This window comes from Podarcis pityusensis (genome assembly GCF_964106645.2).
Source record: "Podarcis pityusensis genome assembly, chromosome: 4".
Lineage (NCBI taxonomy): Eukaryota > Metazoa > Chordata > Lepidosauria > Squamata > Lacertidae > Podarcis > Podarcis pityusensis.
In genome coordinates this window covers 74,684,324-74,698,969 of record NC_138027.1, presented here as the reverse complement: position 1 = coordinate 74,698,969, position 14,646 = coordinate 74,684,324, and the positions used below count along the sequence as shown (strand labels likewise).

General features: G+C 43.5%; 1 protein-coding gene across 2 annotated transcripts in view; it reads left to right on the top strand.

Moving 5' to 3' along the window:
* The window catches only part of CNGA3 (cyclic nucleotide gated channel subunit alpha 3), a 35,332-nt gene extending 22,684 nt beyond the window's left edge, over window positions 1-12,648 (top strand). Inside the window, exons 5-9 of one of the 2 annotated variants that reach the window (XM_081003820.1) lie at window positions 1,850-1,903; window positions 4,064-4,198; window positions 6,422-6,529; window positions 7,555-7,661; window positions 9,269-12,648. In XM_081003820.1, the coding sequence (XP_080859946.1) occupies window positions 1,850-1,903; window positions 4,064-4,198; window positions 6,422-6,529; window positions 7,555-7,661; window positions 9,269-10,671 (1,807 nt within the window). In that variant the 3' untranslated portion in view covers window positions 10,672-12,648. The remainder of the gene's footprint in view (window positions 1-1,849; window positions 1,904-4,063; window positions 4,199-6,421; window positions 6,530-7,554; window positions 7,662-9,268) is intronic. The other variant, XM_081003821.1, reaches the window with a different exon arrangement.
* The last annotated feature ends 1,998 nt before the right edge of the window (window positions 12,649-14,646 follow it).

Here is a 14,646-nt window from a genome sequence, read left to right as displayed (position 1 = left end):
CTTTGACACTGCTGGCTATAACTGATTGGATTTGCAGTTCACCAATATCTGAAGGACCACAGGTTCCCCAGTCCAGTTTGATGCCAAATGAAACCAAACTTCTGCAGTGAGAATAATAATGCAGATTAAATAAATTTGCAGAGATTTGCCTCTTTGGCAAAAATGACCATGCGCCCAAGATTCATTTCTCCCCCCTCCCCCCCCAAAGCTCACACTGTTGGGCAGGAAACAATGCGTGGAAAGTGAGAAAGGAAGGGCATTGAGGCTGGGATCTGACTGTTGGTACAATTGAGGGAGGAGAGAATGGAAGCTGCTGGGGAGAAAATGAGGACAGGACACAGCACAGGAAGCTGCATTGTCCCAAGTCAGACCATTGGTTCATCTTCTTTGGTATTGTCTGCACTGACTGACAGCAGCTCTTCAGAGTCTCCCAACCCTACCAGGAGATGACAGCAATTGAACCTGAGAATTTCTGGGTGCATATAATGTGCACTACCAACCCATGCAAACCCTCCTTCTCCAGCAGCCTTGTCCATTGACATTGGAACCTTGCCTGGGCCTCTGTGGTGTCTCAGCTTTTCCCCAATATTGCTTATTTAGGTTTTCAACTTTTTCTCGCCCCTTGGACTATCCAATCAGAAGCGAGTCCTTAGAATGCTGCATTGTGTGGCACAGGGACGCAGAGTCTGTGACCCTCCCCATGCTCTTGGCTTCCATCTCCCATCAGCCCCAGCTAGTGTGGTCCATTGTGAGGAATGATGGGAGTTGTAGTCCAACAGCATCTGGAAGGTCACATTCCTGGTGCAGTAGATACCACAGAATGTGCTCGGGGCTGGCTGTTTTTCAGGTCCCTGAGCTTGTAGAATGTCTACACCTTATTCAGTCAAGGAGATATTTCTAAACGTTTGCTCTGTGTGTTGACGGTATTTAACCGTTTTAAGTAGTAGCCCCTGGACGATTAAAAGAGGGCATAGAATATTAGAACTGTAGAGTTGGAAGGGACCATGAGGGCTGTCCAGTCAAGGCCCTGCAATGCAGGAATCTTTTGCCCAGCTTGGGGTTCAAACTCACAACCCTGAGATTATGAGTCTCGTGCTCTACCAACCAAGCTGTGATACCCCAGTAATCTGTGTTCTGTGTATCTAGCACTATCTGCTGTTGATTACAAGGTTTCAGAGACCAATCTGGGTGCTCCTTAACTGCAGGCTTCGTATGTTCACTTCAGTTTAGAATTGTGAGTCTCCACCTATCACAGGCAGGGAATCAAAAGCGTGTATCACTGATGCAACCGCGATATCCCTCCCTCCCCCAAATGATAAGCGTTGAACCTGGGCTCTCCAATAGAGAGCATTCCCCTTCCTTCGAAGTTCCAGATTTGCAGCGTTCCAGCCATGTCTCTGCTCTGCCACGGTGTTTGCAGCAGCAGTAAATATGCCTGTTTTCTGCCAAGCCAGTCTTGGCACCGCTGCTGCGAGGATGACTGGAACGGCTTGAGGAACACTTAAGAGTCGCAGCCAAACGGGTGCTATAAATAGCTGGATCCTCCACCGTCAAGCATTAGGACGCCTGAGACCAGGCTAAAGTGCTTCAAGCACCAGGCATGGCCACAAACGTGTGTGAGCTGCACGTGAACATGGGTGCCCGGTGCCCTGGATAGTTACGCAAAGGAGCTTAGTGCTGCGGTCAAAGTTGACCTCCTTAATCTTGTCAGAATCTGGGAAGGCCTAACAGTGCAATGAATGATGGAGGTAAAGATAGTTGCACACAGTGACCAATGTATTAAATGATGCTTTCTGCATTGCTCTTTTATTCACCCATGCATTTACTTGTTAATTTTAACTCACTGTAGTCAATGGGCTCTGGCCAGATTTAACATCAACTATTCCAACAACACCAATGAAGAGTAAGTACGTAGATGATCTGTGGCTTGCCTAGTCCCTCCCCACTGCTGCAAAACATGCTCCTCACAACTGTAGATCAATTGTCCTCCCACCCCCCTCTTTTTAAACCCTATTTCAGCTGCCATGCTTTTGTGGAAAATCTCTTCCTTGTAGATGATAATCTATCCCTTTCCTTCTGGTTAGTGATGCTGCTACTGTAGTTGGGAATTTACACACTATAGTATTTTGGGGGAGGGAACCCCATGCCCTTGTATTTATAGCCTTACTTTGAATCGTAGCCTCCTGGCTGATTTTGTGGAGCTTTTCCCATGTAAATTCATAGATAAAATCTGTCCATTCTTTTAAGTGGGCTGTGTTTTGACATAACACTGGACTCACACCACATTTAAGCAAACTGGCTGATGTGTGAGCTGTGCATTTGGTGTCACACTCCTCATTTCACTCATTTCTTAGTTCTGTGGGAAAACAAGCCACTTGGCTTGGTATTAAATCTAAACCTGGGCTCGTAGTTTGTTTCTCTCCAAACAAACCATGATCTGGAGCCAAGGTTTCACCCTTGGCTTCTCGCCCATGGATTGTTTGTGAGAAGCAAACCATCAGTACTGGTTTGGATGATATGGAAGCCAAGTCAGCTGCTGTATAGTTTGTTTCACCACACAACTTAGAGGAGGAACAAAGTGGGAGTGCATGAGCTGTGTGTATCAGTGTGCAGCTCATGCTCAGGCTAACTTGCTTAACTATGGTTCAATCAGGAATGTGGCTCCTCTCTGCTGTGTAGGCCTCTGAGCAGCTTTCCCCCTCTCTCATAGCACCTGCATTGCTCAAACAAACCATAGTGCTGTTTGTCATGTCATCTGAACTCAGACCACAGCTTGTTTCAAACAAAAGCTCAAGAGACAAGCCAGAAAAACGTCAAGGACAAACCATAGTTTATTTATGGCTTACCGCTCAAGCATTGTTTGAAACCAGTAATAGCCTTGGTTTGGACAACATGACAAGCAATCCTGTCTTTTGGTTGAGCTGCGTGGGGCAGACAATGAACCCATCTGGCAGTGGGAAGGTACTTCCATGGGTAAGCCTGTTTTAAAACTGTGGCTTATTGTGATGTTTGTGCCAGGCCTAAGCCTCTCTCTCAACATCTCTCTCATGTTTAATATTGTGTCTTTTAGCTTGAGTAATCCAGGATGCTTTAAGGCAGACTGGATTTTCCTGGTATTTCTCCTCAATCACATACAAAATAGTCTTGTAAAAGGTAAAAGTAACGTTTACTCGCTCAGAATACATGTTGCAGAATAACAGATGGTATATCAGTTACGAAGTCTAGCTTAAAAGGGAGTCTGATCATGGAGCTCGGATTTAGCAGATGTCACCGAAGAGAGGAAGAGAATGTGCCCAGGCAGGGAGGAGAATATATCAGTACACCTTCCCCCTGTCAGGGCACAGCAGGTGGGTCTCTCACAGAGTCCTCTCTAGCAAACTTACAGGAAGACTCTGTGAGCTTCAGCTCCTATCATGTGCCTATCTAGCGAAACATGAAATGTTGGTTTGACTGCATGTTAAATATCCCACATATGGCTTCGTAATTGTCAGAGAAGTAGATTGGGCAGGGAACAATCTTCAGGCACTATTCATTTCAGCTGGGCAGGCATTCTTGGTTTAATGATAGGAGTCTTACAGCCGCCCTCAAGAAAGAAACAGCACCACGTACTATCTAGGTAATGGTGCAGAGGGACAACTTGACACAAACTCTCTATAGAGATTTCTTATACTTCATCAGACTTTATTTCCCTACCCCACCCCAAAGAAAGGTGTCAGAATGATTCCTTAGCACACCAGGCCAAATAGATAAATTCTGGGCTGTTGTGTGAAAGATTTATTGCTGGCAAATGTATAAAGTGTGTACTAAGCTCTTTCAAAATCAGCCACATTGTGTGTGTGTGTGTGTGTGTGTGTGTGTGTGTGTGTGTGGTGTTGCGTTCCTGATATCCACCAACTATTGTGATGTGCACAATATTTTGTATTAAACCATGCAAGTAGCCATTCGGGTAAACTTTAGACTGGCCTCCTCTCGTCTTCCTGAACCTGCTCCCTGCTTGCTAGCTCTCCAGCTGCTGATGAGCCAACCACGTTTTGCTAAGTCTGTTGCACACTGTGTTATGCAGAAAGAAGGAAGAAAAGAAAGATGTTAAGGAGGAGAAAAAGGAGGAAAAGAAAGAGGAGAAAAAGGAGGAAAAGAAAGAGGAGAAAAAGGATGACAAAAAAGATGATAAAAAGGATGATAAAAAGAAGGAAGAAGAGTAAGTATAAATTGGGAGAACTGCATCTTTACAACACACTTCCTGCTCTGTACAGAATTGAATGGTATAATCAACTAACTGCTCCTGAGTCGTTTAGCTCTTGAGTGATTGTCGTGTCGAAACCTACAATCGGCTTTGGCTCTGGAATATTCAAACAGTGCATTCTAGAATGCTGCAGCCACTCAGGGAACCTGCCACGACTTACAGAGAATTAGGGCCACCTTTCCCAGAAGGTTGCGCAAACATGGGATAACTTTGGCACCTATGCAGAAACATTGCAGCCATCATTTGGAGCTGAGAGCTCCTTTTACAGGTGACAGCAGCATGATGTGAGCTGGTCCCCTGTGCATTTTCCACACCATGTTGTCTTCCTGTATAAAGGCTTGCAGCTCTGAGTGTTAGGGCAAAACTCCTGACTGACCCCGTCCACATGGCCACAGACCTTTTTAAACAGAAAGTAACAGCACTGCTGTGAGATGAATTCACAAAAATATGTAAACATATGCAAACATATAAAGGATATGCAAGTCAGGCTTGGCAAAGCCTGTGTTTTCTGGTTGTCCCCTTAGAGCAGTTTAAGAAAGTGTTGACCCCACTTGCTGGTTCCTTGGCACATTGGCCAGTTGGGGCAGCAAAACAAGCTGTGTGGGCGAGAGAGGAATGTATTGCAGCAGTCTTTGGTAGGCTGCTGCACTCCAAATGAATTGGACTACAACTCCCATCCTCCCCTGCCGGGAGGGTACCAAGTTGGCAAAGGTTGAACTACAGGAAGGAAGTTCCTGCTAACCCCACCCTTTGAATTTCTTGCACACAACTGGCCACAGTGGCCGGAGGATTTGGCACATTCAGGTTTGATAGCTGAAGCTTCCAATACTAAGGTCATGTTTACTGCTAGCATGAACAGATGGGACGCCATTGATATAGCCGCTAAACCTATGTGCACTTCTATGAAGCGCAAGGCTGTACATGCATTCTTGGAGATAAATGGATCCCACTGACTTCAACAAGACTGCCTTGGAAGGAAACGTGCCTAGCATGGCAGCCTTGCAGTTCAATCCTACGCAGCTTTACTCAGACATGGCCGTGGGATTTGCGCTTTGGGTCACTACCTAAGCTTGTGCCCACCGATGAGGATCAACTTCCTTGCAACACCATGTCGAGGAAGCTTGGAAAGAAATAGAACGCTCAAAAGGCAAAGTAGATAATTGATTCCAAGAAGTGTGTTGCAAAGATTGCATCTCAATTACGCTACTGATGTGAGAAAACGAAGCAACAATAGTGGTAGTTGTGTACTTTGCGTGCTGTAGACTTGTAGTAATAGTACCTGCTGCCGTACTGTGATAGTAGTGATTGTGCAGGTAGTGAAAGCTGGTTAAAAACAAGATGTCTCGCTTCGGCCCTGTTCTGCATTTACTGGCAAGGTTGTAAATGTAATGCTGATAGTTTGGTGAGCAAAGTCTTTCACATCTGTATGAGCCATCTGTTCGATACCCTGTTCAGTTCAAGCCTTAAAATGTTGTGAATGAAGCATCCTCAATTTAAGCACAGGATGAGACCACTTTAGCTGATGACAAGCACTGACTGATGGTCGGATCAGTTATACACCTGAGAATTCCCAGACATGCCCTCTTTTGGGGGTCCTACCCAGGGAGAAATTTTACATTTTAAAACAAATGTCCTGGATTTGGGGTTAAAATAAAAAAATAATAAATTGTGCATGGGCAGTTCTGGGTCTGGTTCTGGCTTTGGCGGTGGTGGCCCAGGATATAGCATGGGCGACTCAGGCTCAGCGGCGGAGCTATCAGGAGATTACCCTGAAAAAAACTCAACAACTTTTTGTGTCCGGATTTTGTACCTCTTGAAATATGGCGACCCTAAGATAAACTCGCTGATTCCAATTTATGAACGTGGGTGCCATGTTGGGCCATACCAGATGGACCAATGCTGGCTATAATGTATTTCTTTACGAAATTGCAGCCTTCAGCGTACTGGAAGCGGGATCTCTCTGGGACACGAGATGCGCCTGTGATCAATGGAATTTCATGTGCTCACACCTGCATATTCTTATTGCAATTATTTCATTTATTAAATTATATACAGCCCCCTCATTGCAAGATCTCAGGGCAGTTCACAGATAAAATACAAGTTAGAACAACAACAACAGGTAAAGCATTAAAACAAAAACAACAAAACAATAACCCCCCGCTTCCCCCTTCTTTTCAGGAAGAAGAAAGAGGTCTTTGTGATGGACCCTTCAAGCGATCTGTACTATAGGTGGTTGACCATCATTGCAACACCCGTATTCTATAACTGGTGTTTGATAGTGTGTAGGTGAGGATTATTCGTTGGTGGGTACTTCTGTTGTCATTGCCTGTTTCGGTCCTTTGTCTTTACTACTGCGCACGTTAGATCTTCTAAAAAAACACAGCAAATATTTGTATCTGAATGCAACGTTGGTTGATTTTCCTTTTCCTACTCTTGTCCTGGTGTTTGGTTTTTTCCCCATTATCATTTTTATAGTGTTTATTTATTTATTTATTGCCATTCTTTCTTCTGAGACAGTTGCGCAGATCGAAATGGTAGCAGTTTTCAAATCTGCTATATAAATAATACACATGAAACTGCTGACTATATATGAAATCATATGTCTACCTAGCTTGCTTTGAATGTCACTGTAGTTCATTTCCTCTTCTTTTCCTCTCAATTTAACGCAAGAGGCTACAACCTTGTTTTGCTTAATATAACCTTTCAGGCTAATTTTAAATATATTCATGTTTTATTAATATTTTCCCTCTCTTTTTGCGTGCCATTCACTTTCAACTCGCTCTGAAATCTGGAATGCCTGCCTAGCTATCTCTTGCTCATTAGATCCAGCTGTCTGCCTGTCTATCAGCAACTCTATTCAAGTGGTTTATATTAGCCCTACAATTCTATACTTTTATCGATACGCAGCTCTTTCTGAAGCAGGAACTACCGCCCTCCCCACCCCATCCTCATCTCATTTGCAGCAATCTCTTGCCACTTGTAACAACCTGTCACCGCCATCTGGTGGGCTGAGTAGACCTGCAGTTCACAGAACATGAAGTATATTTTGAATAGGCTGCGCCCTTGCGCAGCTTTTCTTGGATTATTTGCTCAGTGCAGTTCTGCTAAATTGATTTCTGCTCTCCTCTTTCCTTACCAGTATCAGGAAGATAAGCACAGGGAGAATTACAACCTCAGAGAATATATGGGAGATGAAAGCAAGAGATGTTTTAACGTAAAGTTGAACGTGTGGTTTGCTCTCCCCCAGTGCAACCTGCCTTGAACCGGTTGTTAGCTCTAAGCAAATCTTCCATTCCTTTCTGTTTGTTTAGAGCCTGTTTTGATGAGCTTCAACTGGAACACATTACACTTTGGCTGATCTTGGACTATTCCTCTGATGTCATCTATGTCCTGGACACATTTGTCAGGTACAGAACAGGTGAGTTGTTTGAGCAGTTTCCAATAATAATAATAATAATAATAATAATAATAATAATAATAATTTTTTTTATTTATATCCCACCCTCCCCAGCCGAAGCCAGGCTCAGGGTGACCAACAACAATAAAACAGTACAACAGTACAACACAACACTCTAAAATCATTCATTCTAAAATTAATTCAAATCAAACCAATGGCAACCATTGAGCCAGAGCTCCGCGAAGATTGCCGAAGGAGGGAGTCAGGCTGTGCCCTGGCCAAAGGCCTGGTGGAACAACTCTGTCTTGCAGGCCCTGCGGAAAGATGTCAAGTCCCGCAGGGCCCTAGTCTCTTGTGACAGAGTGTTCCACCAGATCGGAGCCACAGCCGAAAAAGCCCTGGCTCTAGTTGAGGCCAGCCTAACCTCTCTGTGGCCTGGGACCTTCAAGATGTTTTTATTTGAAGATTGTAAATTTCTCTGTGGGACATACCAGGAGAGGCGGTCCCATAGGTACGAGGGTCCTAGGCCGTATAGGGCTTTAAAGGTTAAAACCAGCACCTTATACCTGATACTGTACTCCACCGGGAGCCAGTGCAGCTGGTATAGCACCGGGTGAATGTGATCTCGCAGCGAGGACCCCGTAAGGAGTCTCGCTGCAGCATTCTGCACCCGCTGGAGTTTCTGGGTCAGTCTCAAGGGCAGCCCCACATAGAGCAAATCACACCATGAATGGCAGCAGATTCTGTCTGTCTGCGTGAATCTGGACTCAGTTAAATTAGGGGGGTGGGATTCATGCTGGCTTTGCCTCAGTTATGTTCCCAGATGTTTATTTTTGTCATCTTGGGCCAATCAAGAACCCTTGCTTTGCTTTTACTGCCAAAATGAAGTCTAGATGTGAGCAGAAAGGACTTGAGCATCCTGCTGCAGCCCCCTGTGTACTCTCAAAACCTGCTCTGTACAGCTGAGGGACCCTTCAGATTTTGGGGGTGCAAAGGAAGGAAGGGGAAGGAGAGAGAGGTGAAGTTCTGCTGCGTGAGCAGAAATCTGCTCATGCAATGTTGGATTCTCCCCGCTGATGTTAAGATGAGCACTATATAAGATGAGTAATGTCATGTCTTACCATTTTTGTGTTTACCACCCTGGGGTCTTTTGGGGAAGGAGAGCAGGATAGAAATTTAATAAATGAAATGAATGTGGCAATGCCTGGTCATACCTCAGAAGTTGAACAGAATCTGTTCTGGAAGTCTGTTCGACTTCCGAAACGTTCGACTTCCAAAGCGCGGCTTCTGATTGGCTGCAGGAAGCTCCTGCAGCCAATCGGAAACCACAGAAGCCCCGTTGGATGTTCTGCTTCCAAAAGAACATTCAAAAACTGGAACATTCACTTCCGGTTTTCGATTGTTCGGGAGCTGGAATGTTCGACTCCCAAGGCGTTCAGGAGCCGAGGTACAATTGTATTTTATTTATTTCAATAAATATTGATGGCAAAACAATATTTTGCTATAGATGGTCACAAAACAGTTAAAATATTGAAAATAAATATATTTGAAAACCCATGAGCAGCTTTCTGGGGTAGACAGTTCTGCTTAAGCAATCTCTTGCCTTCTCTGTCCTTTTGCTTTTTCAGGTTTCCTGGAACAAGGACTACTAGTTCGCGATGAAAAAAAGTTAAGACTGAATTATCAATCTACTACGCAGTTCAAGATGGACTTGCTCTCTCTTGTCCCAACAGACTTGGGCTATTTTAAATTTGGGATTAACTATCCTGAGCTGCGCTTTAATCGGCTGCTGAGAATTGCTAGGCTATTTGAGTTTTTTGACCGTACAGAAACGAGAACAAACTACCCAAACATGTTTCGAATTGGGAACCTTGTCTTGTACATTCTTATCATTATCCACTGGAATGCATGCATATTTTTTGCTATTTCCAAGCAGATTGGATTTGGAACAGACACCTGGGTCTATCCCAATATATCCCATCCAGAACATGGACGTCTGTCCAGGAAATACATTTACAGTTTATATTGGTCAACATTGACATTGACAACCATTGGCGAGACTCCACCTCCTGTGAAAGATGTAGAGTATCTGTTTGTGGTCATGGACTTCCTGGTTGGTGTGCTCATCTTTGCTACCATTGTCGGTAACGTAGGCTCAATGATCTCTAACATGAATGCCTCTAGGGCAGAGTTCCAGGCGAAGGTTGATTCTATCAAACAGTACTTGCAGTTCCGAAAAGTCACCAAAGACTTGGAAAACAGGGTTATTAAATGGTTTGATTACCTGTGGACCAACAAGAAAACGGTGGAAGAGAAAGAAGTTCTGAAGTACCTCCCTGATAAACTGAAGGCTGAAATTGCCATCAACGTCCACTTAGACACACTAAGGAAGGTACGCATCTTCCAAGACTGTGAAGCTGGACTCCTTATTGAGCTGGTGTTGAAGCTAAGACCCACGGTCTTCAGTCCTGGAGATTATATCTGCAAGAAAGGGGATATTGGAAGGGACATGTATATTATTAAAGAAGGGAAGCTGGCTGTCGTGGCTGATGATGGTGTGACCCAGTTTGTGGTCCTAAGTGATGGCAGCTACTTTGGAGAAATCAGCATCTTAAATATCAAAGGCAGCAAATCTGGCAACAGGAGGACAGCCAACATTAGAAGCATAGGCTATTCTGACCTGTTCTGCTTATCTAAAGATGACCTGATGGAAGCTCTCACTGAGTACCCTGATGCCAAAAAGGCACTAGAAGAAAAAGGACGGCAGATTTTGATGAAAGACAATTTGATTGATGAGGAAGCAGCTAAAGCAGGAGCAGATCCCAAAGACCTGGAGGAGAAAATAGAAAAGCTGGAAGCTGCCCTAGACATTCTCCAGACCAGGTTTGCTAGACTCCACGGAGAGTACACTGCGTCTCAAGCCAAAGTCAAGCAGAGACTTGTAAAAGTGGAGACAAAAGTGAAGAAGTTTGGAAGTGGTACGCTGTCAGGTGACGAGGGTGAAAAACCACAGGAAGAGAAAAAGAATTAAGTGGGCACTTTGAACATCTTCATTTAGCTCAGAATATTGCATCAGAGAAGAGATATGCACATGAAAATATGTAAACAAGGCTATTTTTATATGGACCCAAATCAATGGCATTTGTAGCATTTTTAACTGAAGCAATTGTCATGTAAATAGGAAATTCTTACGTTTTATGATATTTTTAGAAACAGTACTTCACTTCCTTTTTGTTGTTGTTCATTTTGTATTGGTTACGGGTTTCTTATGAGTCATGATCAGACCTCCTTGATGGCAGAGTGTGTGCTTGTCTGACTGCATTTGTGATTGATACCTTTCACTATGTATTTGGCACCAAGGAGGTCTTCTGTAAACTAATAACTTAGTGGACTGATCAAACAGATGCATACATATAAATAAGAACGCTACTTGCACCATTTCTGCTTTGAAATCATAGCAGCCTCCCGGTGAATATAATTTATCCACTTTCACATAAATTTATTCTACTCATTTTGAAGACACTAGACACTATATAGAACCATCTACATAGTACTTGCTGAATGTGGCATGTGTGAATGAGCTACTTGTATACTTATTTGTCACAAATCTCCAAATAGTACTACTTACGATATTATTTGGTTGTTGGAAGGGCCTGACGGAGTTCTAATTTCTCTCCCTCAGAGAATTACAGATAGGCAAAATTGGAGCAGTAAGTAGGGTTGCTGTGGAAGTGCCCTCTGGACTTTTGTTCAGACGTATAATATTCATTCCAGAACTGAGCTGAAAAGAAACCAGTTTCTCAGTTTTGCAGCAGAAACTGGTTGTGCACAGTGCTGATTGGCTGGTGCCTGTAACATCATGAATCCATAATCCCCCCCCCCCCCGGGGTTGTTTTTTGTTTGGTTTAAAAAGGCAGTGAATGAAATTTTAACTGCACAAAGTGACCCTTTGAATAATAAGGCAGATAGATGGCCTTGAAGCATGGGGAAAGGGGACAAGACTGCACCACCAACGACCACCACTTTCTGGGAATGTATAGTAATGAGAACAATTTTATTCTGATGCTCAGCCCATATTCCTGGTACTCTTTCTCTGTTCATTGCCCCTAAATTTACTATTCACTTTGGTTTTTAACAAAATGCAGGATTTTTTAAGCTTTTCTGCACTGCTGACAGTCCTCTGTAGTTTCCTTGTCGTTTTTCTACTGTGCAGCAGAAGTCAGCAAGTCATACAATATTTGCAAGCCTTTACTGACAGGCAGCACTATAAGACAACTCAGCCATGTGAAATAAGTTCCCCCACATTCTTCTTTTTCCCTCTCTCTTCTCCATATTGATGCCATTCCTTACACCCCTTTCTACGCTAATACATAACAATGAAGCTGTTAAGCAGAGGAATGGTGATTTCCTCTCGTCTTGCCCTATTGCCTGTCAATTTCACAGCCATTGCATAAAAGTGTGTTCATTTTCTTCAGGCATGTCCTTTTACTGCTTCTAGGGGAAAGTTTTGTTTCCAGTAACCTGTAACAGGCTGTGAACTGTAAAAAAAGAAAAGAAAGAAAGAAAGTTAGAATGTGATGTAATTTATAAATCCATTTCTCATAATTAAAAGTGCAGCATGCATATTTAGTCAGAAGTATGTTCCAGTGGGTGGTATTCAACTAAGTTTTCCTCAGAGTAGACCTATTGGAATTAATGCAGCAAAAAAATTATTCAGAGTAGAGTCATTGAAATTAATGGCTGAATCTACTCTGAATAAATTTTTTGCTTGATACTGCCCCCCCCCCCCCACCTGTGAGTTGGATCCAATCTAAGTTAGTCGCACACAGTGCTATTTTTCCAGAAAAAGAGCTACCGGAACTCACCATGAATACCACCCTTGTTCTCTTATAATGGCAATGGCACCCACCTGAGAAGGGCTGGAACTGAGTTCCAGTGAGTGCTGGCTGGAAAAAAAAAGTCCTGGTTGCACATAGGTCCCATTGAACTCAAAGTGAAAACTTAAACATGACTACAGTGGTACCTCGGGTTAAGTACTTACCGTATTTTTCGCTCTATAAGACGCACCAGACCATAAGACGCACCTAGTTTTTGGAGGAGGAAAACAAGAAAAAAAATATTCTGAATCTCAGAACAACAAGAGGGATCACTGCACAGCGAAAGCAGCGATCCCTCTTGCTGTTCTGACTTCTGGAATAGCTGCGCAGCCTGCATTCACTCCATAAGACGCACACACATTTCCCCTTACTTTTTAGGATGGAAAAAGTGAGTCTTATAGAGGAAAAAGTACGGTAATTCATTCCGGAGGTCCATTCTTAACTTGAAACTGTTCTTAACCTGGAGCACCACTTTAGCTAAAGGGGCCTCCCACTGCCGCTGCACCGCTGGAGCACGATTTCTGTTCTCATCCTGAAGCAAAGTTCTTAACCCAAGGTACTATTTCTGGGTTAGCGGAGTCTGTAACCTGAAGCGTATGTAACCCGTGGTACCACTGTAATTTAATTGCCATTGATTCAGTGCGACCCAACTGCAGTGAATCCAGGAGTAGAACCCAACTCTCAGTGTCTAACATGACGTCCTCCTAAATACAGTTGTTTAGAACTGCAGCCTGAGTTTGTTTGATGGTCTGAGATGGACCAAATGTAACTGTTAGAACTGTACCTCAAAGTTATGCATGGTACTGCCTCATGATGTGGAAAACATCAGAAGGAATGCTGGGTTGCTTTGATGCTGCTGCCTTGGCAGCCTCTAAGCGCTACTGAGGTGAAACATAATGCAATCACGAGGAGCTGAGGTGACTTAAGGCAAAGGAATCACTCGCTTTAGTTGCGCACCTATGACAGAGGCAAGGAATCTGTGACCTGCCAGGTGTTGGTGGGACATCAGCCCCAGCCAGAATATGTAAACAATAATACAAAATATGAAGTTATTAAAATGCATAAAATGTACGACTCATCCAAGTAGCCAACAATTAAATTCAAACCATGATTCTTAAGATGCTATCCGACTAAGGCATACTCAGAAAGGATCTGCTGATTTCAGCTGGTCTACTCCGAGTAGGACTTAATGCTGGCTGTCTCCCTTGTCATGTAGTGTATGTATGCTTGCATTTGCTGACAGAGCTGCATAGATGTTGTAGAAATTTTGAATTCAAACATGTCTATGATCCATAGTCAATACAGGGCAACCACCACATGGAGGGGGCTTGAAATAACACCTGTGTGATGACCCCCCCCCCCGTCCTGATTTTGCAGTTGTGTAAAATCATATAACCACCTTTTTTATTTGCAATGCCTACTCTGGCAGATTCCCCACAGTGAAATTGAGACATGCAGTACAATCCTATACATGTGTCCACTGAGTTCTGTGGGATTTACACCCAGGTGAATGACAGTAGTATTGCAGTCACAGTATGTGATGATTTAAGTGTGAAACCTCTCCATATGTTACAGCCACTGTGTGGAACAATTATTCATAAATGGGCAAAGTCATTGGTAACACATACGGCTGGTCCAAAGAGGTCATCAGTGAAGAGTGTTGTGGAAGGCCTCTGTCCCCTCATTGTATTACCAACTGTCCATCTTTAATCCTTTCTTTTCATGATCCAAGCTCTTTAAACCATCTGCAGTTTGAAGAAAATTGGACATTCCCACCACCTCCCGGTTTTGGTGCATCAGATTGGCTTTTCTTCCAAAATCCCTTGACAGTTTTTTCTTAAATGTATGACATTGACAAATAAACCATCAGTTCAGAACCCAGCAGCTCTGGTTCCCTTATTTGGCTCTTTAGAACCAACATATAACGAGCAGAAAAATCAGATTTTTAAAGCTTCCGAGAAAGAGAGCTAAGGCATAATCTGGAGAATATTCACTGTTGATCCTCATGAATCCCAACGGGACTCTCAATAATTCAGGACAACACAGAATCCTGCGTCCATTTATGAACTCAGAAAGAATGGCTCAGGAACACGCATGCTAAGAAGTCTTTTGGACATTACACTGAACCC